Source organism: Trachurus trachurus, assembly GCF_905171665.1.
Source record: "Trachurus trachurus genome assembly, chromosome: 1".
Classification (NCBI taxonomy): Eukaryota; Metazoa; Chordata; class Actinopteri; order Carangiformes; family Carangidae; genus Trachurus; species Trachurus trachurus.
The window spans coordinates 14,199,087-14,222,994 of NC_139891.1; the positions used below are offsets into that span (position 1 = coordinate 14,199,087).

At 40.6% G+C, this 23,908-nt stretch overlaps 3 protein-coding genes across 5 annotated transcripts in view; 1 reads left to right on the forward strand and 2 right to left on the reverse strand.

Moving 5' to 3' along the window:
- Positions 1–7,125, forward strand: part of tnrc6c2 (trinucleotide repeat containing adaptor 6C2) — a 54,858-nt gene extending 47,733 nt beyond the window's left edge. For both annotated transcript variants that reach the window (XM_083977102.1, XM_083977101.1), the window contains one exon: positions 79–7,125. In XM_083977102.1, the coding sequence (XP_083833228.1) occupies positions 79–433 (355 nt within the window). In that variant the 3' untranslated portion in view covers positions 434–7,125. The remainder of the gene's footprint in view (positions 1–78) is intronic.
- Positions 7,126–7,813: 688 nt separating this feature from the next.
- cd7al (cd7 antigen-like) lies at positions 7,814–16,296 on the reverse strand. Of its 2 annotated transcripts, XM_083974659.1 has the most exons (6): positions 15,730–16,296; positions 12,700–12,790; positions 11,477–11,830; positions 10,091–10,477; positions 8,604–8,710; positions 7,814–8,169 (listed from the first exon to the last, which is right to left on the reverse strand). In XM_083974659.1, exons 2-6 carry the CDS (start codon positions 12,752–12,754, stop codon positions 7,963–7,965), a joined length of 1,110 nt encoding a protein of 369 aa, XP_083830785.1. In that variant the 5' UTR covers positions 12,755–12,790; positions 15,730–16,296; the 3' UTR covers positions 7,814–7,962. The 2 variants fall into 2 exon arrangements, with proteins under 2 accessions (XP_083830785.1, XP_083830784.1); XM_083974658.1 differs by lacking the exon at positions 15,730–16,296 and having other exon boundaries at positions 12,700–12,859.
- A 351-nt stretch (positions 16,297–16,647) lies between these two features.
- On the reverse strand, positions 16,648–22,979 carry znf207b (zinc finger protein 207, b). Its single transcript, XM_084001464.1, has 10 exons — positions 22,818–22,979; positions 21,874–22,000; positions 21,639–21,777; positions 21,193–21,378; positions 20,864–20,939; positions 20,696–20,757; positions 20,306–20,445; positions 18,584–18,832; positions 18,054–18,210; positions 16,648–17,729 (listed from the first exon to the last, which is right to left on the reverse strand). The coding sequence occupies exons 1-10, from the start codon at positions 22,856–22,858 to the stop codon at positions 17,578–17,580; spliced, it is 1,329 nt and encodes a 442-aa protein (XP_083857590.1). The 5' UTR covers positions 22,859–22,979; the 3' UTR covers positions 16,648–17,577.
- Between the last annotated feature and the right edge of the window lie 929 nt (positions 22,980–23,908).

The following is a 23,908-nucleotide window of genomic DNA, read 5'->3' on the forward strand; positions in this document are numbered from 1 at the left end:
AAGCTATATACAAACTAGTCATGAGTTCCTTATTTCTGTGTAGCACCGCCATTGAGTTCCTCCTCTCTCCTCCGACAGGTGTGTGCTCGGAAACACCACCATCCTGGCAGAGTTTGCCGGCGAGGAGGAGGTGAACCGCTTCTTTGCACAAGGTCAGTCGCTAGGGGCAAACACCACTAGCTGGCAGGCCAACCCAGGAACCAATCAGAACCGGATGGGCGGGGCAGCACAGTCCCACTCCCACTCCATCAGCCAGTGGAGCAACAGCGGCGGTGGAGGCAAGATCAGCGGAGGCGACCTGCTGTGGGGCGGAGTGCCCCAGTACTCCAGCCTGTGGGGACCGCCGAGTGGAGACGACGCCCGCGTGATCGGAAGCCCCACCTCCATCAACACCCTTCTGCCTGGAGATCTGCTGAGTGGGGAGTCCATGTAGGATGATGCCACAACACACTAACCAACCAACCAACCAACACACACCAATGTCGGTGGAGGGTGGTTCGGGGGGGGGGGGGGGGAGCAAAATAAACAAAAAAAAAAAATTAATTATGAACAGGAGCAAAACCCAAGCAAATCATGTGGCGATAATCAGTATCAATTTGAACTGTTTTGAACTGTGAATAGTGAATCAGAAGGAGGGAGTCCCCACCACACAGACTGCAGACTCCAGTCCTTCTGTTTTACTTTTGTCGTTTTTGTTTTGGTTTACCTATCTTTGGGGGAAAAAACGCAATTTTTCTTTTCCCTTTTGGTATTTTTGAAATGCATCATATAAAACAAACTGAAATGAGACACAACGCAAAGAAACCTTTTAAGTGTTTTTAGTTTTTCCATAAGTATACATGACATTCTGTGTGAAGTGTTTTAGGAGAAGCAATCAAAGCTGCCATCTGAGACTTTCCTTTTCCCTCCAAAAAAAAAAATCATCCCAAAATAAGACTTAAAACAACCATTCCCAGCATGTCCATGGCCAATGATGTGGTTCAAAGACCTTTACTAGTTATGTTAACATTTGTTTCTCAGCACTAATATTAGCCTTAAGTGCTCTCTGGCCCAGGTCCTTCCCAAGCCGCCTTTTTTAGTTTGTTTTGTAACTGAAGAAATAGCTGAAATCTTGCACAGTTTCACCTCTGAGCCAGCAAGTGGTACAGGACACGACTGGTGACCAACTCTGTCACTGGGCAGTAAGAAGGCCTGGCCATGTGACTGGCCCTACCAATCATCAGCTTAATTATTTTAATTTGTCTTCTCAAAGGGATTAACTCAGCTATTAAATGTGTTTTTTTGGGGGTTTCTTTTTTGTAGGTTTAGATCCAAGCGCATTTTTGATATCTATCACAACATATAAGCTGAGAGAAGATTATTTGTCAACCTCGTTGCGTGTTCCCATTTACATACATGAGTATGTATGTCCGGTGGCACCTAATCATTGACGTCTACAAGCCCAGATCCTTCTGGTCACCTTCAACTTGGAACCCAGTCGTTCACTGGTGCTTTGTTGAATTTTCTATTGTCCAGTTTGTTATGAAGCCCAGTGGTCTGTATGTTTAGCCAGTTTTCGAGGGAAAACAAGAACACAATTTCACCTTGATGAGACAGTTCATTGTGCAATATACACCATAGACCTTTCTTCCGTCCATACTCGATGTCCACCGGAGCTGGTTACTCTTTTGATTTTTTTTTTTTCTTTCTTTTTTTGATTGTTGCTGATTGCAGCAAAAGACTTTGGAACTTCAAAAAACTTACCCCTTTTCAAAACTTGGATTCCCTCCAGACCGCCAGTCCCCCTGAAACTGTTGGGAAAACTCTGCAAAGAGGAAGAAGCAGCTGTTGAACTGTGCATGCAGCAAACTGTTCTAAAGAGTGAAACTGGGTAAACAACAATGCACACTTCCTCTCTGCGTGCCACAGCCACACCCAACAGAGACTGAATCCACAGTGGGATTGGATGGTTCTGGGTATCTGGCACAATACCAAATAAGAGGGGTTTCTCCTAATGCAGTAGACCTACGAGTGTTCCTTGCGTTTGGTACTGTACAAACAGAAGAGACTAAGACTTTTATAAATTCAAAGGGTTTTATCATAGCACTTATGAAGAGCAAATCGCTTCAACTGCAATCCAATAAATCAAAAAAGGAGCAGCAAAAACAATGAAAACAACAAAAAAATCTGCTCTTTTATGTACTGTATCTATTTCTTGGAAATGTGTCCAGCGTTGTTCCTCTGGTAGCAGGATGAAGGGAAACAAAACTGAAATGTACCATTGGACTTTTTTTGGGGGGGGGAGGGACTGCAGTCTATGATTTTTTTTTTTCCTTCTTTGAACTTTATCAAAGTGAATATCACTGTTACTCCAAATGTTTAGCCTTGTTCTGTTTGGAGGCACTAGACTTGCAACGTCAGCTGTCTCTGACACCTGCTGGCCAGCGAGCCAGTCAGCCTGCCAGTCAGCGGGTGAGTCGGAGTGGGGTGGGGAGGGCGAGTGTCCACTGAGTGCCTCTCTGTTGTGGTCCTCTTGGTGTCAAGTGGGAGCCCCACTACCTCCCTGGGCTCCACTTGACCCTCCCTCAGTCTGGCAACATAGCAGCTCCTCCAAGACTGGCCAATCACAGCTCGCTGCCACACACGGCATCTCCGACGGAGGCCCGCCACCACTCGACCCTGCTGTCGTCCTGCCCTCTCTCTCCCATCTCTCAGTTCTTTGACACAAAGATCACTTTAGCTGGAAGATGTAATAGTCATATTTCTGGATATTTTGCCAGTGTACTTTTTTTTAAAGGTCATTTGACTTTGATTTTTTTTTTTTTCCAATGTGTTCTGTTGTTATTTTTGTCTACATGCAGTGGTCTACAAAATACTGGCTGCTGAACTAGCCCTTCACTGTTCATATGCAGAAACACTTTGTCAGAGGTGCCTCTGTATGTTCATCCTGTGTATTGAATGCAAAACGAGGATCAATACTACAGACCGTTATTGATTGTCTATTTGTTTTTAACTGATCATGCTTTTGTGTTTGACAGTATTCTGTAGTACTTCCAGGTAGTATCTTGAGATGTGTAAAAAAAAAAAGAAAAAAAATTTAGGGTGTTGGTGTTTGTCGCTCCAAGCTGCTCCGCCTGCCCGCAGGCTGTCCCCCCTTGCCCTTTGCCTAGCTGCTACGCTATAACCTCCTCTCCTCCTCCACCTCAACCAGACCCAGTAGCCCCGCCCCCCTATCCCCCCTGACCAGGCACCAACAGGCCCTCGTATCTGTTTCTATGCAAAAGACTAGAGGCTGGGGCCCTTTACAGCACGCCAAACCTGACTTGGGAATGAGCACTCCTCCCAGAGCTTGGCAAACCCTTACACGTGTCCCCGCTCCCTCCCCGTGCGCTCCTGTCAGCACTTCAGAATGGCCACCGTCTCTGTAAAGTCAGGCTAAGCCACCAGAACACTGTCATATACTAAAGTCCGAACACTTTATCAAAGGTCGGCCTTTCTCTCTGCGCTGAAGACACTTCTGTCCAGCTTGATCTCAGGGTAGGGGAGTTGATGATACCAAGTATGAGATGCAGCTCTCCGTATCTGTCCTTTCTACTGTGAGAGCAAAGTCTTAAATTCAAAAGGCCATCTGCGCAACAATGTGTACAGACCTCATGCCTCGAACTTAATCCTAATTGGTGGGGAGAAGGCTTGTATTCAATCCTTTTCTCAAAAGGTGGCCTATAGTTACTGTTTGGAGGCCTATTATTGTATGTAAGAGATGCCAACGTAACGTGCCAATATAAATTTGCTGTGTCATACTGTGTCTTTGTAGACAGCACTTCTGTTCCCTGTTTGGAGGAGCTTTGATAACCTTTGCAGAGGGTGCAGCGGGGGACAGGAGGGATCAAACAAATGGGCGGCAGCATCACACCCTGAAATGACTGAGATTTTTTTTTAATGCTTTTGTGGGGAATGCCCCATGCTAAGGAGAAAATCTACTCAGTTGGGGGTTCCAGTTTGCTACAGTGCACAGTTGCTGATGGGTAATCCCGGGTACATATTTTTTTAAAACCAAAAATGAAATCGCATTTTAACGTCATTTTTATGAAGTTTGACATAAAAATCTTAAAAATGCTAAAAAATCTAAATGAAAAAAAAAAGATCTATAATATGTTAAATGCTCTGCACTTCTAGCTGAAACGTCTCTGGTCATCAGCCTCTACTACCACCATCTAAAGGAGTAGACTGGTGGCCAGGGTGCCTTTTTGTGGATGCTGTATTTATCTCGTTTTTATGTTTGTGTCCTGCTCAAAGCAGGCCCACTGAACTGTACATTTCCACAGACCCAGATGGCTTGGGCCCACTGTATCAGCCTCACTCCCCTCACTCTGCATCAGCAAGAGGGGAGCGGTGCATTTCAAGAGGTACAAAGTCTTAAAAACATTTAAAAAAAAATTTAAAAAAAGTTGAAAAATAAAAAAAAAAATAAACAAGAAAACGGGAAAAGGCTACCTTTCAGGACTTGCAGTCCTGCAGCACACAAGCAAAAATCACTATTGCCTGTTTCTGTAACTGCCTTGATCCAAGCTCAGACAGACCCAATAGCCGAGGACCTCCCAGCATCCTGTACTAACTGGAGAACCCTGACAGTGAAGGGGGTTTCCCATGCTGCACCAGCATCGAGAGGCTCTCCTCTCTACAGCTCTGTTCTAGATAACAGTATATACTGTATGTATACACTACATATATATATATAAATATATACTGCGAGTTCGGTGTGTGGTATCACCTCTTCAGACTTCTTGGATCGTAACCTCTGAAACTTTTCATTTTTTGTTTGATAGGTCTTGGTTTGATACAACTGAAAATGAGCAATATGTATTTTTCCCCGCAAATAAGTGATAAGAAGGAAAGAATTCGGGTCGGGTGTAAACTGATACTTGATTGACTGAAAGCTGCGTCTTTCTTCTACAGAGTTTGGATATGCACGTTCTGGTTTTGATGACATATTACAGTACTTTGAAGTGCTTGTACTGTAAATATGTGTATTTGTTTGTTAATGAACCTGTCTAAAAGCCCAACCTGAATCACCTGGTTTGATGCATATTTTACCCAGTTGATAAAAAAAAAAAAATCACAAACATATCAAAACAAAACAAAATATTGAACACAAATACTTGAATCATGGAGCGCCAATAACGTAATGTGAAGTCAGTAATTCTTGTTCTTGTTCTCTCCATCTGACAGGTACACTTAGGGGCTTTTAGAGAATATCAAACATGTATTGCATTAAGTTACAAATACAAAATCTCTGAAAAAAAATGCAAAAGTCATCTTAGATGTGTGCTTGAAAGTCAGATGTTTGTATGAATGTGTGCGCAAGAAACTGTGTGTGTACAGGGCACATGGCCTGCTGTTATGTTCCACTCAGTATGTTATATTTTGTGTTTTTATCTCTTTTTTTTGTTGTTGTTCCTCTATCAAAAACTATTCTGATAGACATTGTTATTATCTTCTAACGTTGCACTGAGTGTCTTCTACCCCTCACTCAGCTAATCGTAGAGAAACGAGTCTAAGTACGGAGGGGAGATGGTGACAATTCATGTGTACATGTTTACTCAAGGACTTAATGGATTTTTTTTTCATTCTATCTGTAAAAAGTTTATCTACCTTATAGTGGCTTTTATTGTGGAATAATCCAGTACAAGGATTATCATTGAGTATTGCACCATTTTGTTCCAATTATATGAAAAAACAAGAAAAAAAAGTATTAAAAAATGGAAAAAGTACAAAAAAAATCTACAAAATTTGAAAAAAGAAAAAAGAAGAAGAAAAACAAAGAACTGTGGCCATAGATAGCTGTAGAAGGACTAGTAATCCCTATGTTAACTTCATGTGGAAATGGAAAGGGATAAAGTGTGGGAGGTGAGTTTGTTACAAGACTCATTTCAGAGGTGCCTATCTTTTCTGTTCTTGTTTTGCAAAAGCCACTTGTCGTTTACAAGCATTTCATTTGTCTAAAGTTCAAGGAAATAGGAATTTATAACAGGAATGTTGTAAAGAAAAAAAAGAAAAGACAAATTTCATCTTCCATCAACCATGGACATGAAAATCTTGCAAAATGAAGATTTATGCTACTTTCAGAACTCTGGGATTGATCAGTGTTGTGTCATACTTCAATTTTTAATTTCTCTCTCAGTGTGGACAGACTATCTCTGTATGTGTTGAGTTGTGATTTTATGTTTTCTGTAAGCGACGCAGTTTGCTCACTATCTTGCACACTCATAAAAAGATGTGGATTTTGTCTCAGGAAGGCCAGGGTTCCAGATACCAACTCCATCATTTATAGATTTAACGTTTGTGTGGGAAAAAGAAAAAGCAACTGAAAACAATTAAACTCCAAGAAAGCACTGAAGGTTACGAGTTTAACAGAATATAGAGTACCATTGTTTCTTTAAAACAACGAAAAAGAAATGTTCGTAGCAAGTTACATATTTACCAAATAAGACTGAGAATCAACTTTGAAAAAAGTGGAGTGCTTTACATGTGAAATCTAAGTAGAAATTGCTTTACATTTAAACAATGATCAATGGTTTAATTGTCAAAAAGACAGAAGATGCATATGTTTTGACTTTGTACTTTTTAATTTTCCATCCTGTAGTTCAGGAGCATCGTGCAAGATTTATTTTGTTTTGTTCTTTATTTGTTTCTAATCATCTCTCCTGTCTGTTAACATGTCTGTTCCTGTGACAGGTATTCAAACATTGAGATGTCTTCATGTAACAGATGGTTTTTAGAGGCAAGTTGAAGTGGAGGAATAAAGCTGGTTTTTAAAGGATCATGATCTATGCACAAGCGGGAGGGAAGAGTCCAGACCCTGCGGCTGTACTGCAGGCGTCTGTTGACTCAAACTCTGGGGTTCAGGGTTTGATGTAGGGTTGTTCTTGTATTTGTCTTGCTCAAAAAATTTCCTCCGCTATATTTTTTGTCCCCCACCTTCTTATTATCATCATCATCATCATCATCATCTAATGTTTTAGCAACATTTTACATTGCGTCGCCATGCTGTGTAATCCTTAACCAATGAGCGCTTATCCTTCTGCTAAAGCACTGTGGGTTGTACTGAAAAAAAAGCCCATGACTTTTAAGGCTGTCTGTTTTGTAAGGGGGGAGGAGGGTGGGTGGGTCTTGGGGTACTTTGCCTTTGCCTTTCTCTTTACTTTGGAAAAAAAAACATTAAGGAAAAATGTCTGTAACTGAAATACAAAGTTGTGGCTTTTAATGTTGTTCTTTTTTTCTCCTCATAGAATGTGATTGTTAAGGACATGCACCGGAAAAAATGTTTCCATGAATTATGGAGCTTCTTTCGGACTATATTAATAAATTACAAATTTTCTTGGCTGTTACAGGGTGTCATGTTTTCTGTTTTGTTTTTCCTCTTGTTTGCTTCACTGATTATCCAGAAGGATTTCAACATAATATTTTAATGCAGGCAGGAGATAGCAGTAGGTTTGTCCCCCATTAATGTTGGTGTTTGTGTTATTGGATGGGGCCTTGCAAATCAATGTGCAGGAAATGTGTGTAGAAATGTTTATGTTAAAAAGAACAAAACACTTATTTTCAACAATTACCTGTAACCATTCTTCTAACAAAATTATTTTCAAGGTGTCTGACATCAAAGACACATTTTCTTTTTAACGAAACTCAAAGGGGAACTTTTATTAGAAATTCCTGAAAACACTTTTTTTTTTTTTGCATAAACAATTTATTTTCCAGAGGCAGTATTACATCACAATATATACTACTTTACTTTATATTACTCAACCCTTTGCCAATATTTATAAAAGTTTTTGAGGACAAGTCAAGAAATATTTTTTTTTACATATCTTGAACTAGAAACAAGCAATATTAAAAAAAACAAAAAAAAACAGCATGAGGTCAAATTTTAGCTGATAGATTTTGTTGAAGAAACTTGAGCGTACTACTGCTGGTGAGAAGGCTTCATTTTTCACTTGCACGTGCAAGTAGCCCACTCGGGCTTTCATAATGGTTTTCAGTGCTGCTTCTCTTGACGGGGCTGTTTCTATACTCAGAAGAATCCATATCCTCCAGATGGCAGGGGGGCAGTTTTTGGTTTAATGGCTTCCTAGTCATCTCCTCGTAGATGGGAGCAGGAGTTGGTGACTTGGCACTGTGACGTGCTTTGCCCTGACATTGAAAAAGGAAGGAAAACAAATCAGTGAGCAAACAAAGTGAAACACACGTTCTTGATTTCCTGTGTTAAAATCACTGTTTGTCATTTTCTCTCAAGGCTGCATCCTGAATAAGAAGAATCTAGTTCTCCACATGCCATATTATTTTACTGCTACCTCAATAGGTCAATGCAGTTCAAGACCAATATAAAACTTATTAAAACTACAAAAAGTACAATCAAGGCCTTACTACTCTCCACCTTAAACTTTTAAGAAAAACACATGCTGCCAGCAACACATTGTGAAACTAGTGAGGTTTTGTGGTGAGCTGCAGAGGAACTTTCTGGCACGCTCTCAACAATCAGGTGCTAATACGTCAGTTGTCTCTCCCCCTCACTCCCCTCAGTGTTAGAGCAGCAGCACACTAGAGTCTGTTCTGAGTCCACTCACTTTATACATCACCACAAATCCAACGATGAGGAGCAAGAGGAGAACAGATACGGCTCCAGACAGAGCGTACAGCAGAGTGGAGTAGCTGCTGCAGCCACACTCGCCTCCTGAGAAGAAGCAGAGAGAGAGAGATGTGGTCAAGGTTCAGCTGCTCCAACATCTATACATTTATCTGTCAATATAGAGTGCATAACATCCTGTAAGGTTAAAAAAAACAGTGGTTAAAAAAAAAAAAAAAAAAAAGGTCAGTACATAACTATTAGTGGTTGGTTCGGGTACATCATGTTGAAATTGCATAAACCATTGAGGCAAACTTCCTTCCTACTTCTGAGCTGAAGTTTAAATATTGTTTTTATTCGGAGAAGAACAAAACCACTTTGGTGCAGCTGTGCACCTACAACACCTCACAGCAACATGAACTGGTCCAACCAGACGTGAAAACACAAACAGTTTAGACTGTATAATGAATGTAGATTAAAAAAAATACATTTGAATGATCTGTTCTAAATAATGTACAGAACAGGAGTGAATTGTGTCTTTTCCGGGGACTATTTTCAGCTGTGGATTAATACACTTGTGGTGGGATGAGTATTTACAGCAGTAGGACATTTGTACGTGAGATTTCCATTATAAATAATAATTATAATGTTTCCATTATAATTATTGTAATGAAGGAACATGTCACCCACTGCAGCCCTATGGTACAGAGGAAGAATACACACACACACTGGGAGAAATACAGAACATAACCAGAATCATCCTTTAAGATGAAGATTTAAGATTTTAAATAATTACTGACAATTTTCTGCTTTTGTGAATCAGCCATATAGTTTGTGGTTCAACTCAACTCTGCTTGACACGTCAGAGTTAATAAGATAATCTAATTATTGAAATTATTGAAGTATTTTAAAGCTTAGAGTTATATTTGAATCTGTAGTTCATAAACAACATAGCAAGATCACACCTCAGTCTGTCACTTATGCAGCAACCTTTCACACTGTGAACCACAAAGGAAGAAGACACATACAGTATCAGCAGTTCTAGTTGACATGTAGCAGAGATGTACATTGGTGTGTGAGGTGTTATGAGCTGTGCACACACTCAGACACACCAGCAAAGAAGAAGGAAATGTTGTTGAATGATGAAACATGTTTATGTGTTCAAGAGCATGAGTCAGCTCTGTCCCAATCATACAACATCACACCAGCAACATGAAGAATATTTACATAACTCATTCTCATTGATTAGAAGCAGTTGTGTTAGTAGAAGGTTATTATTATGAGTGTGTCTAACAGTCACACTGATGTCACAAACACAATGTCAGTGGTGGACGGACAAGACGGACACTGATGAGACAGCAAAACACCACAAAGGAGAAAAGGTTGTTATCATGAAAAGGAATATTTGTACCTCCCTCTCTAAAGTCTGGACAAATGTAGGGCAGTTGAAGTGACCTTATGATCGTGTCCTGCTGCGACATCACCCACCTTGCACGGAAACAAAGAACACTCGTCTCCCTAGACTGCTGCCGGTGTCGGACCTGCCACGCATGAGCAGCTGGCAGCTGTACATGGCACTGTCCTCTGGCTGCAGGTGCTGCAGAGTGAGGTTGTAGGTGATGCCACCGGGGCCGGGCGCCGAGGACAGGTGGACCCTCTCAGTGGGGAACTGAGAGGAGGTGAAGGAGGAAGGAGGGCTGCTGCCGTGGCCACTTTTTGAGTTGTACAACATCTCCACGGGAGCCGAGCCCCTCTGACGCTTCAGACTCACCCCCTCCACTGCCAAGCCCTCCCCATTTGGACCGAAACAGGGGAGCACGGCAGAACCCCCGGCACATGTCTCTACCAGCCCTATGTCCACCGGTCCTTGGGCATCTCCAGGGAGGAAAGGGGAGAGAAACTGATGTAACGCACAGGGGCATCACTAGATCCCATGTTTAAAGAGTGAGATCAGCCGTCGTCAGGCTGCATCCACAGGATTTAAAGTGGTGCCATTACTGTACATATAAAAGGACCCTTCCAACTGAATGCAACCTTTTACATCAACAGAATAATGTGCAATTGCATGTGCAAATTGGTGCAAAAAGTGTGCAAAAAGTAGAAATAAACACTTTTTAAACAGGAAGTACAGTTTATACCAAGATATCAATTAATATAATGCAATAATGAGATAATTCATTTCATTCACTGTTCATTCACATTGACTGTTAGCCAGGCTACTGTGAAGTGAAGTGACCAGATTGAGTCATCAGGAGCAAACATGATGTGAGTGAAATGAGGAAAAGACAAACAGCTGAGTTTTAAATTTTGATCAGCTGATCTGAACATCAGTAATTTCATCCGTTTCTTTATTGAATAATCACAACCCAAGGACAAAAGGCTTCATTATTCTAATATGGTTTTAAGGGCTTATTCATATTGATGGATTATTTATCAACAATAAATCTGTAATATGTCATTAATCAAGAGAGATTTGGGGCTGCCAGGTTGTGTAAAAACGTATGTTGGAGTATAATCTTCTCCATCGTAATATATATGGGATTATTTAAAATTTAAAATTCATCAGGTCAGTGTCATCACTTGCTTTACGGACTCCAAGCCTTGCATTATGTTCAAAATGATCACCACATTCAACTGAACAACCCGCACCTAACAAGGTAATTTAAGAAGCATGAGGTTGGTGGGAGCACAAGTGTTCAGGAAGCAGCCACACCACACACGCCCTCTGTGTCAAACTGCTGCATATATGTGTGGCTGTTTTTGGCCCCTCTTGTTTTTGTGGTGGTGTTCAGGAGTTTCGGCAAACTAAACCAACCTCGTGTGGGCGAACACAGAAGTTGAGAAGTGTGTGAGTTGACAAAATGAAATACTCACCAGGGGTAACGAGGAGGAAGAACTCAGTGGTTCCCTGAACGCGCTTGTCCTCGGAGGAAGAGTCTGGCACCACAAACTCGCAGTAGTAGCGGTCTGTGTCGGCGGACCTCAGCTCAGAGATGGTCACATTCAGAGAGTGGCTGCTTGGGTCTCCACTGACACTTATACGGTTTTCATCATCACTGTTGTCCACACTGGGGTTGGTCTCCGTGTACTTGAACAGCACATCAACCTCCCTCAGCCATTTGCGTTTCAGGTAGACACCAAAAGGTGGGTCGGCGGTGGGCTGCACGGCACAGGGCAGAACCACTGATTCCCCCTCCTGCCTCTCAAAGAACTGGATCTCACCCACAGCTTCATGGACACAAAAGGCAAATTGCATAGTGAGTTTAACCTTATGTTAAATAAGTCCACATACTTAAAAGGAACAAATAAGGGTAACACTTTATTTTAAGGGGTCCTTGTTCCTGTGTATCTACCTAATTAATTACAGTGTAATTACCTATGTAACCGTATGTAATAACATGTACTTACATTGTAAATACATAGTGTATTTTGGTGTACTTACAGGTCCTTGTTACACTTGTAATAAGAAATGCCAAAGTGGCCTCTCTCTTTGCACAAGCATTTCTTATTACAAGTGTAACAAGGACCTGTAAGTACACCAAAATACACTATGTATTTACAATGTAAGTACATGTTATTACATACGGTTACATAGGTAATTACACTGTAATTAATTAGGTAGATACACAGGAACAAGGACCCCTTAAAATAAAGTGTTACCCAAATAAGTTTCAGAGGTCAATATAAGTCTAAAAATCCAGTATGTAAAAATTCAACACACACACACTAACTGGGAAATGTGCACTAAACCACTTCTTTAAAAATCATATCAAGTAATCTTCCAACCAAACATTCAATATACATGAGATGTTTTAAAATAATTGCTCAATCCACTATGATGCAACTACAGGCTACGGCCTGAAAGAAAAATCATCATTTTGCAACAGAAGCATGAATAATAGAATAAAGATAAGATAATAATATAGGATATCACTTTATTTGCTCCATGATGGGGACATTTTACAAGCACTAATCTGACAGCCCAGCGTCATATTGGTGCAGAAGCGTTTTCTAATTTTACTCATTGAGTTACAGTGCACAGTGAGTGTAAAAGCAGATGATCAGACCACAAGTCTTAACGGCAGAACACGACTCACCAATCCCAGTCTGTGTGATGAGCAACAGACAAGCCAGGTTCCAGATCCCAGTCATGTTTGACACCGCCAGGAGACTTTAAGACCTCAGATCCTGTGGTCAGAAGTCAGTGATGTAAATCATGACAGCACAGACAAAAGCACTCAACAGCCGCTGTCAAGTCTTATGATTAACTGTAAATGAAACCAAGAGGAACTCCCAAGAAGCTCCACCTTCAAAACCTCAAGGCGCAAACAAGAGGAAGCACCATGAACAATGCATATGATGATGGATCAGCTTCTTCTTAAACCATGTGATATTGAATTTAAAATGTCACCATAAAGCACTGATGAGACTGATGAGAATAAAGATCAGATTATTAAACTGTTGACCACATTTGTGCATGTTCCATTTTTTTGTGATCTTCATTCACTTTTTTTTTTTTTCCTGTTGAATTTGCATTAATTGTGTTTTTCATGCTTGACAAGATATCCCACACAGAAGATTTGCATATTCCAGAGGAAATGATGTTGACTTCCACTCTGTGAACAGGATGTGTCTGCTTTGATGATTATTTGAATGGGTGGGCTCATAACTCTGAAAGAGGCCCACTCACCAAACAGTCTCATCAGAGCTGGGCAGTTAACAAAAGACTTGACAGTTCAAGTCTCAACTCAAGACTTAATATTTAAATAAAATAATTGGGTGGGTTTGTAACCTCACAGCTTCAACAATTAATTTTTTAGACTATTGTAAAACAAAGTGGCCTCAACTATATAAAAAAAAACTATTTATAAAGGAATGAGTGACTGAATAAAAAAATACTTCAATATACATATTCACATATGAGTAATGTTTTCAGATACTTTAACTATTCTATATATCTTTGTGAATGGAAAATGTTCACATTTTGCCATTTTGATGGCCAGAAATAAGAAATTTAAAGACTTGTCTTTTGTTTTTCACAATATGTGGCTTGACATTAACATGGTGGAAGAGTAAAGTGGGTTTTTATAAGGTCATCTAAATGAAATGATCTGTCCTTAGAAGTGAGAAAACAATTGACGCAGTAAAAAATAAAACTGACCAAGGTGGTGACTTGCGGCAATTTGAACGCAGAATAAGAAACATTAACAATATAGTAAATTGCTGACATTTAGGCTGCAAATATAAGGAGATGCAAAATTACAAAAGCCCCAACAATACACCCCATTATGCAAATATTGGATTGGATTGTTAAACGACAAATAGTTTATCTCTGAAGCAAACTGTTTGCTGTGTGGTTGAATTATCTCCTATCTGTCACGATCTCCAGCAGAGCAATGTGAGAGACGCTCTCTGCAGAATTGTAGGCTACCCCACGTCCAACAGGAAACCACAGCTCAGAACTGCTTTCTTCTAACTGCGTATGTAACTGTAAGAGAAGTTTTACCTTATGAGAGGCTGCAGCAATTGGCCAAACTCGGCAGGAAACTGAATGCATTAATGAGGCTTTATTTAATCGTTACAACAGATTATTATCTGATTATCTGATTATTATTATTACAGATAGATTAGTGTCATAGGCTACATTAACCAACATTTCTAACCGCAAACTTGAGGCCAAAAAATGCACAACTAATTCCTGGTAAGGTTGAACAGTAGTCAACAACACTAATAAACAGAAATGTGTTTCCATTTATTTACATATTATACCATATGGACAGTTCCAAGTAATGTCATCATTTCAGTTAAAAAACAAATGGTTTGTGGTTTCACGCTAACTTCCCAATGTTAAATAAAGCATAACTTGAACTTTTGACTGGTACTGTGCAATCATTTTAGTGAAGTAATTACATTTTAATTGTTACAACTATGGGCCTACACATAAGTCCTGAAAAGCAGGTGAACACTTGTTTTGCCGCAATTTTTTATTTTAATTTGAGGGGAGGGGTTGGGGGCAATCGACCGACTTCTAAAATATTTTTTTCACTTGCCCCCCAAAAAATCTTCATCATCATGCAGTGGGTGATGGTTTGATTTACAATGATGAAACAAAATCTGAGGGAAAGAACAATTGGTTTGCAAAAACCCATGAGAAGCAGGTGAAAAAAATATTTTGGGTTGTGTGAATTAGTTTACAAAGAAAAATACTGTATGCAGTACTGTTAACACTAACAAATGTATCAGACTGTTGTCCAATACTAATTTATTCACGGTTTCTCCATGTGTGTGTGTGTGTATGAAGATCCTGCAGCTTTAAACGGTTGCCACTAGGTGGTGTACGGGTTTCTAAACGTTACACAGAACTTTAACACAATGGAGGATTTACGTTGTAAACCAGTTGAAGAAAACACAGCCAAAAATAATTATGTTCCTTTATTAAAAAATAGTTAATCACTTGACAGACATTTGCATTCAAATGTTTAACAGCCTTACTGTAAGAGTCATGAGCCTGCAGAGCTTTTTTTTTTTAATCCAATACATTTATCACTTCAAGGTCTCCCTGCTTTGAGAAAATCAAATACATATTTTTCCCAGTGGTTAACAGTTTCATTTGCACAGGTTGTGATACATTTATGATTCCTCACTCATTATCTATGGCATTCACTATAGAAAGATTGCATTGTTTGAGTATTAGTCTGTGGTGCAATACCCTTTGGTCACAAGCTAAAAGGGCCAGGAGCCACTGTGCAAAATACCACTAGAAAAACCAATGTTCTAACTTCTCATTAGGATGAGCTGACCCTACAGGGCCCGGGAGATGGACAACCTATACGCCCAGTGCTGACTACTTACCATATTAGTCCATGTCATACCAGACAAGTATAGAACCATACAAATTAACATTTACGTGTCATTGTTGAATTTTCTTTTTTTAGCCTTTGAGGAACTAAAATGAAACAGACATGTCACGTAAGATACTCTCTCTTCCATCTTTACCACAACACCTACAAGTCTTTAATCGTCTTCAAGTGTTGAAAACATATTCCAAACAATACATAATGTAATACAAGGCCTAGAACCCAGCTGAAGAGGACAGACCCACACTGTAATAAACATCAGGTACTTACTGGGTTTAACTGACCTGTCATGCCAGTTGAGTGGGTTTTAAGGCTGATATGGATGGGCTACAGACAACAAAAACAAATACAAAGCAGTAAGTGATATGGGCAGAGTACAAACTTGTGCCATTCACTAAATATAAACAAGTCCTGCTTCATCTTTTTTTCCCCTTTAACTCACATGTGCAATACAGACTCTAATTTGTGTCCCTGCCATCTATGTCTCTGCATGAACGGTTGTGTTTATTATGAGTGCTTTCTGTACAGCTGTCTCCAACACTGGATCACTGCAGATGATACTGACTGATGGCCAAATGAAACATTTAGGGCAGAAAAAAGGGGGACCAAAAAAACAAAACAACCCAGCAACACAAACTAGCAATGTGCTGAATACCAATCAAAACCATCTTCAGACTGCCATTGGTGGCAGTTCACCATCCTACATATGAAGACTGGTTGAAGTAAGGCGGTGTCCTCTTGTGACACGTTGCTTCCTGCTTAAGTGGTTTCTCTTGTTTGGTCATTACATTTTATGGTACATACTCTAACACAGATGGATGCATAGTTTTTACACAAGAAACTTGCACAAGGACAAACTGAACCTGATAATCACTGCTGCTAGTTTAGTTGCAAAGGCAAAGTGGAGAAAGTCTCAACATAAACAACTCTAACCTCGACTGTTAAACTACAGCTTGTGATCTCTGGAAAACTGATATTTAACACAGAGCAACTGTGTTGTTGGGTTTGCCTTTTTGTCTGTCTGTCAGCATGATTATGACATGGCAAACACATAAAGGCATTCATGCATGATTGAATACTACATACTGTAAATGTACATATACAAAAAGGAATGAAGTTTGGTTTCTCTTTTAATCGCTGTGGAAGTGTACAGCTTCTACAAATATCAGAATTTAAGCTGCAGCTTTGTTTTCTCAATATCACGGGTTACATGCGGTATTTAGAACCAGAAGTTGGCCAACATCTTAGTTTTGAGATGAGGTACACAAGCCAGTCATTTCTTATATACTTTAATATGAGTCTTCATTAACACAATGGAAGTTAAACTTCAAAATAAATGATGGTAAAGTTGGTGTTTAAATACCTGATTCCCCATGAATACCTGATGATGCCCTGCAATTTAGCCTAGAAATACAACATCAGTACAAACCTTCAAGACTCACCTCCACGTACGTCAGGACAAACCAGCATTGGATTTCAAGATGGATTTTATTACAACAGATTCATAAAACATTACAAAGGATGCATACAGGTACCCTTTTAACCAGGAAATATTAAAAACAAACCTGAAATAAGAATAAAGCTAGAGACTGATGAGTCATGGATTTGTAACCCTACTCAGTTGGAATCATCTTCATTGCTGAGACCCTCACCAACCAAGGTTGGGGACGCAAGTCCAACAGCACCTAAGTGTGCTGTGAGGGCCTCAATCACTCTACCAAAGAAATAAACACAATAAACAAAATTAATCAAATGTTTACAAGAGAAACTTGCCTTTGTAAGGGGGTTGGTACGTTCATGTAACTCCAGCAGCTTCAAAAGAAATATGAATCATTTTACCACACTTCACTTCTATAAACCTGAGTGAAACCTATGGGAAAAAAATATATATCCTCACATGTAATCAAAGAGCCACAACAAAACTGTCAGGAACTTATGTGGTGTTTGGCTGTCTTCCAATATAGATGTTACATTAAATGTCCATGTGTTCTTAACAAATAATGTTTGTCTTCACCACCACTGGTTTTACTGCCCTTTGCGTGCAGCTAGGTTTGAAAAAGCACAAGGATGAGAGAAAGGTGTGAACCTCAAACCTAATGTGGTGGCTGCTTTGCTGCTTCAGTAGCGTCCAGCCGGAGACATGACGGGCGGCCTCATGCCCATGGGAGGGCCTCCCTGGTAAGGGGGCACCATAGGGGGACCCTGCCCATATGGAGGCATCCCTCCTGGCATGTAGCCTGGCATGCCCTGAGGAGGAGCACCATACTGACCTGCAGAGGGAACACGGGTAGAAAAACATGTGTAAATGCTGCAGCCTTTACAGACTGAACAGATCACATCACTTGAAGTGTTATCCTTATCCAAATTAGTCTTTTTATGTACTGTCATTCCCACTGCGTGAGAACACCTCTGACACAGGCAGTCTCCTAAATAAGCTCTGAGAGGTATAGTTACATTGGTTTAGCATAAAAAGTAGAAACAGGGTGGAACCTCTACATGTAAATATGTGAGTATTAGAGGTGCTGGTAGGCAGATTTGAACACCCACAGTCTACATCTATATACAGATTTATTTGCCAACAAGTATTTTCTTACCATGCATGGGATGCCTCATGCCAGGCTGCTGTGGTGGCATTCCTTGCTGTGGGGCCATTATGCTGCCCACAGCCGCCACTTGGGGAGCAGCCGCATGGGCCTGACCCGGCCTGGGTATGAGACGCTGGTAACGAGGCAACTGGGCCTTCATCTCTTCCTATTGGCAGGGACAACACACGAGGCAAACATTCAGACTAACGAAACATAGCGATGCCCCTTACAGTACAGAGATAAATGCTCACAAAAATGACGAGGAATCGGGTACCAATGTTGGCGTGCCCTTATTTCAGACTGAGGATATTCAAGTTCAGAATCATCCTTTAATATAACCACAAAACAGACACTAAGTAAGAGTCTAGATGCAGTCTAAATAATCCAATATGTATTTGATCTTTATTCTATAAATATCCAACTTCATGATTAAAAAACTATTGCAATAACTTGTTATCTTACATTACTAAATGTACCATTATATGTATCAGTCATTACTTACTGTGAAAAGGGCAAAATGGAAAGCTCAAGCAACTTACCAGTGAGATATCCTCATCAGGGTGGATCAACTTACTAGTTGCACTCGTGGTGGTGAGGGTGGCAGGCTTACTGGCCACTGTGGCTGGGGGTTTGGCCACAGTGCTGCTAGAGGGGTTAGAAGAGGAAGTGGAAGAGGAAGAGGAGACAGGGGGCTGGGTGTAGGCAGGGAATGTTGCTTTGGGAGGGTCGGAGGAGGCGGCTGTACTGTGGGAGTTGGAAGCTGCAGCTCCTGAAGCGCTCTGCTGGGCCTGCGATGACAGAATACAGGAAACTGATTGGTAAAATAAAAAAGTTCAAATCTTTTCAAAAGTTCAAAAGAAAAGGGGAAAAATGGGGCAAACTTCTAAAACAAATCAGTAAACATACTTCCACATCTTTGTGATAATTAAAAACCAAATTAAATGACTAATAAATTATCAAAAACCTAGCATTCATTGTTTTTTTGTTTCTGTACATTTTAAACACTCAAAGTTACATTTTTATTTGATTTGATCACACTGATTAGGAATCCACTTACTGTTTAAATCACATACTCATTTCACATGTGAATTATATGTTCTAAATGAAATTACTTTCTATTCGAGTCTTTCTGATCTGAGGAACAAATTATAGCATGTTACATGTAGACTTTACCCTGGAGTGCAAGTGGAAACAAATTCTCAGATGCACATAATCAATTTGCACCACATCAAGTCATTTCAAAGCTTTTTGTTTTTGCAGATCTCATGCTCCAGAGATTAGGAGGCCATATGATGCAAACTGAAATCAATGTAAATCCCTTATTATGCCTCAAGCTGTGTTAATCAAATAAAGGACATGCACAGTAATTAAGTTCCAGACAAAAAAGTATGCCAGTTCTTGTTGGGGATAATTATCATTGCCAACTTGCTCGTTGTTATGCAAAAATAGTTTCACGAGGTAAATACAGTTAGTAATCAGCCTATTTCAAAACTTTATAGTTTTACAGGCAGAGTTAATAAGCAACATGCAGCTGCCACAGTCCAAGTCAAAAGTCCTGTCTGTGAGCGTACTTGTGGCGTGTTAGGAAAAGGAGGCTGGGAAGAAGCAGACTGAAGGTCTGCAGGTGCAGAGGAAACGGCTGCTGTGCTGCTGTGAACACCAGAGCCCATCTGCAGCATGGTGGAAAGGAGATCACAGCATTGGCATGTAACATGTCCAATATAATCTATAGAACTCAATTATGAGAACAAAAAATACTATGTGATGATTTAAAAAATTAAATGAGAATGAGAGTTGGAAACAAAGAAACAGCAGACTACACAGAGATTAAATGAGACGGCTGGAAAATGAAATGTTATTTATGTAAAACTATATAGAGATTTTAATTACAAAACTAGAACTACCGTCTTGTGTTTGTATAACTCCACTGCTCAGATGAGTTTCTGTTTATGTCGCTGTTCATTTAGAGTCAAAATGTTTGGGTGAAATTTTATCAGAAGTGCTGCATGAGGTTATGTGTCAAGTGTTTCATGCAGTCACACTGACCTTTGACTTGTCAAACACCAAAATCTTTTTTCCCAGGGCTTCACAGAGATGTTGCATTCACAAGGCCAAACAAACGTTTGTGACATCACCATGACTTTGATCACTAGTAGTAGGCAAGTTCCCTACCCTGGCTAGAGACCCATCTGTTTGTATTCTGAATATTCCTGAAAAATGTGTGCCACCATGTGGTTTGTGTGCCGTTGCATGGTTCCCACCTGTGCTGCACTGGGGAAGAGAGGTTTGGTGACTGCAGGCTGGGCTGCTGGTGCTGCCGGTCGACTGGGTATCGCCCCTGCTGTGGGGGCTGGGGCCATGTGGGGCATCCCAGGCCTTGGAGCCATGTGGGGCGGCATTCCTGAGGATTACAATCCAATTAACATCGTTCCACAAAAGACACTTCAACATTGTTTTTGAAATTTTCTATCTGACACAACTATTTCTTAAAATGCTGTGGTTTAGTCTCGCAAGTTTCAATCGCATCACTGCATCAACTCTAGCTAAAAGTAAGCATTATGACTTTTTCACTTTTAGTTATGGCTACGGTTAAGAGAAGGGGGTGAAAATAAATACACCAGGCATCAATGTCCACGTTGGACAAAACTCACCAGGAGGAATGCCGGGCATTCCTGGCATCATGGGAGGCATCATCCCACCCATTGGCATCATCCTGCAAAAGCAAAAAGGGGAATACCAAGTGAAACAAATGGATTAATAAAGACAACACAGAATCTGAACAGCCATCATCAACCCAGCGTTAATGAGGGAGCTCTTACCCTGGAGGCATTCCATGCATACCAGGAGGCATGCCGTGCATCATAGGAGGGACGCCTGGCATCATTGGAGGCATTCCTGAAGACAAAAGTCAAAGGACATTTTCTGTTTACTAACCACACCACATGGATCGATAGGAGAGGGTACACCCCTCAGCAACAAAAGAATACATGCAATTACTCAAGACCAAAATCCAACATCTCCACCACCTTATTACCGGAGTTAGACTAAATCAAAGCTCTGCAAATCTCAACCAACAGAAGAAAATAGCTTTGATGGAGAGATCCCTCCCTCATTATATGGCACATAGCATGTGGTGATGCATCCTTGCCTTGATATCCTCCAGGAGGCATCCCAGGTGCACCAGCCACAGGAGGCATCCCAGGTTGGGCCATTGGTGTAGCATAGGCTGCCTGTGGCTGAACAGCAGCTACCTGCTGAACTGACGGTCCTGCTTCGTCGTCGTCGTCGTCCTCATCAGAATCATCCTGATTGTTTGATTTCTTCTTTTGGCTCTCTGAAAACAGAACAGTAATGCTCATGCACACATTCAATTGTAAAAGTATTAGAGGTTCTACAAAGACATTTGTTTTTCATCTAATCAGTCACACAACCAACAGTACTAAAGTAGCTACAGAGCATACAATTTATTTAAAAAATGACAAGACAGGATTTCCCCTGCTCCTGAAGCACGATGAGCCACTCCTCATGCCTCTTGGTATGACAATACTACCATTATTGGGAATTTTATTACTTTCTCTTGGCAGGTGTACAAACCTTGCGATTTCTGTTCTAATGTTCGTCTTCTTTCCTGCATGTCTTTCTCTGGAATACCCTCCATGCCATAGATTTCCAGCTCGATGTCTGTTCTTCCAGGAATTGCATTTGGTACACTGTCAATTGTCTCTTTGTGCACCTGAAACACATGCAAAGTGAGGACACAGTAAATAACAATTATGTTCCAGGAAATGCATCACTAATCCAGCATAAACAATGAGGGAGATGCACCAACCTGCATGCAGTGAATGGCCAAGCCGGGGCCGGTGTATAGCTTTTTATGGCAAATATGGCATTTAAAATGCTTTGCCTTCTGATGCTGAATGAGGATCTTTTCATCATCAAAGTCTCGGTTGCAGTACCTTGAAGAAAGAGTTCAGGATCGTGTCGAGGACTGACATCATGAATGTAACACAATCAAACAGCCAAAATCATCGAGGGAGTGAGTCACACACACAAGCCTCCAAAATGATGTTAGACACTTGAAAACAAAATCCCCGTTAAGACTAAGGCCCCATTCCTGATGAATGATCCCGAGTCAAAATATGGCCAGATAGCATTTGATTGTTTAAGAGTGAAAACCACCCCTCCACCCCCCAAAAAGATAGAATAGAAAACATAAAGATAATCAATGTATTTCAGTTGCTAGTCAAAGATACACTAGTGATCTATGGGTGCTCTCTGTTGGTGGGACTGGGAAACTGTGCCAGACGGATTTAGAAAATTTCTGTCGTCTTGACTAAACATCTCAACCAAATTAATCGATAAAGGAAACAATCATGATATGTAGCCAGTCCCAGACGAATTTAGCTCGGCCTTTAATCTTTAATCACAAACGCTGCCCTGTAGCCTCGGTGTGTAGGTAGCAGGTAAGCTAACATCGCAGACAGCCATCGTTTCCTCAACACGGTTAACGTTAATTCAATGTTTTCCGCTACAGAACTAATACACCCGTCGCCCATTATTTTACACACATTACATTATTTTACATCGAGTATACACTAGATTAAAAACACACTCATGTGATGTTCAACCCCCGCTAGCACAAACAGTAGAGCTAACGTTTAGCTTACAAACCGAAAGCCCATCGACAGGCGATCTGAGGCCTTCTTTTGTCAAGCTAACGTGTAGCGTTTGGCATTTAACGCCGCTGTTTTCTCGTCCAGACAAAAAGGATACCAGCACCATGGCTTCATCTGCTTCTTCTTTTTTCGTCCCATGTTTGAGGAATACTGAGAAAGAGGTCTTCAAACGGTAAACACTGGTCTTATTATCTGTTTGACGACTGCATGCTGTAATCCCGTGACAACGCCGAAAATGGCGCTTTGCTTGAGGAAGTTTTGAGACTGATGGTGAAATCTCGCGATAACATACGGGGTGTTTTGAACGCGCCCGGGGTGTGGAAGCCATGGAAGCTTATTTTTAGGGTGTGGAAGACTGACTTTATGGAGACCACAGAAGCCACACCTGAGAATCTAATCACAGATACATTTATTTATCTTATTTGTTTATTTTATTTGTTTTTTACAATAATACTCAGCTTGTTCCCTACTACACCAACGACTATGCTTCACTGTCATTTCTTCCTGTTGTCTATTTCTGTTCTAAACCCAAAGATACCAGATTTGAGACATGTTAATGAGGGATATTTGTATAGCTGCTAGTTGGGCATCCCAACACACTTTTCAGACTATTCACACTATTCAGATTTTCCCACATTATGATTTAGAAATACCCACTACCAAAATCAATAAGGACACCACAACTAGCCTACTTTAGATGCAATAATCCTTCAGCAGGTATTTATTTATACAAATGAAATTTAGTAACACTCTCTTGGGAACTTAAAGCAGAAGTAAGCGATCCGATCGTTTTGGCTAACTTCCTGTCAGCCGATGGAGTTAGCAGTCCCCGCCCTCGTCCCTACGTCACCACATTCACGCGCATCCCTTGGCTGCACACACAGAGAGGACCGCCCCTTTATGCCGTTCTCTCTCCTCATTGGATAAAGGTTGTAGGATACAATGAAAGTTTTCTCCTCGGCTTACAGCAGAGCAGAGAGACTGACAGACCCGTGTTTCGGACCAAACACTCTATATAAGTGATTGCCGTCGGAAGATATAACTATTTAAGACTTATATTAACACAAACATTCCAATTCCCTTTTAGATGTTAAACCTTTCTCTTTTACTTTAAAAGTTCCTTCTTTTTTTATACCTTTAAAGGTGTACAGAAAAGAAAATTGAATTTGAGCCCACTTTGGGTCATAA

Excerpts from the sequence above, each read along its gene's own strand:
- cd7al (XM_083974659.1), bottom strand. The coding sequence starts at position 12,754 with ATGACTGGGATCTGGAACCTGGCTTGTCTGTTGCTCATCACACAGACT. Across the intron at positions 11,831-12,699 it reads CATCACACAGACTGGGATTG|CTGTGGGTGAGATCCAGTTC; the intron begins GTGAGTCGTGTT and ends GTGTCCATGAAG. Across the intron at positions 8,170-8,603 it reads GATTTGTGGTGATGTATAAA|GGCAAAGCACGTCACAGTGC; the intron begins GTGAGTGGACTC and ends TTTCAATGTCAG.
- znf207b (XM_084001464.1), bottom strand. The coding sequence starts at position 22,858 with ATGGGACGAAAAAAGAAGAAGCAGATGAAGCCATGGTGCTG. Across the intron at positions 22,001-22,817 it reads CAGATGAAGCCATGGTGCTG|GTACTGCAACCGAGACTTTG; the intron begins GTATCCTTTTTG and ends TCTTTCTTCAAG. Across the intron at positions 17,730-18,053 it reads CATGAGGCATCCCATGCATG|GTCAGTATGGTGCTCCTCCT; the intron begins GTAAGAAAATAC and ends TTCCCTCTGCAG.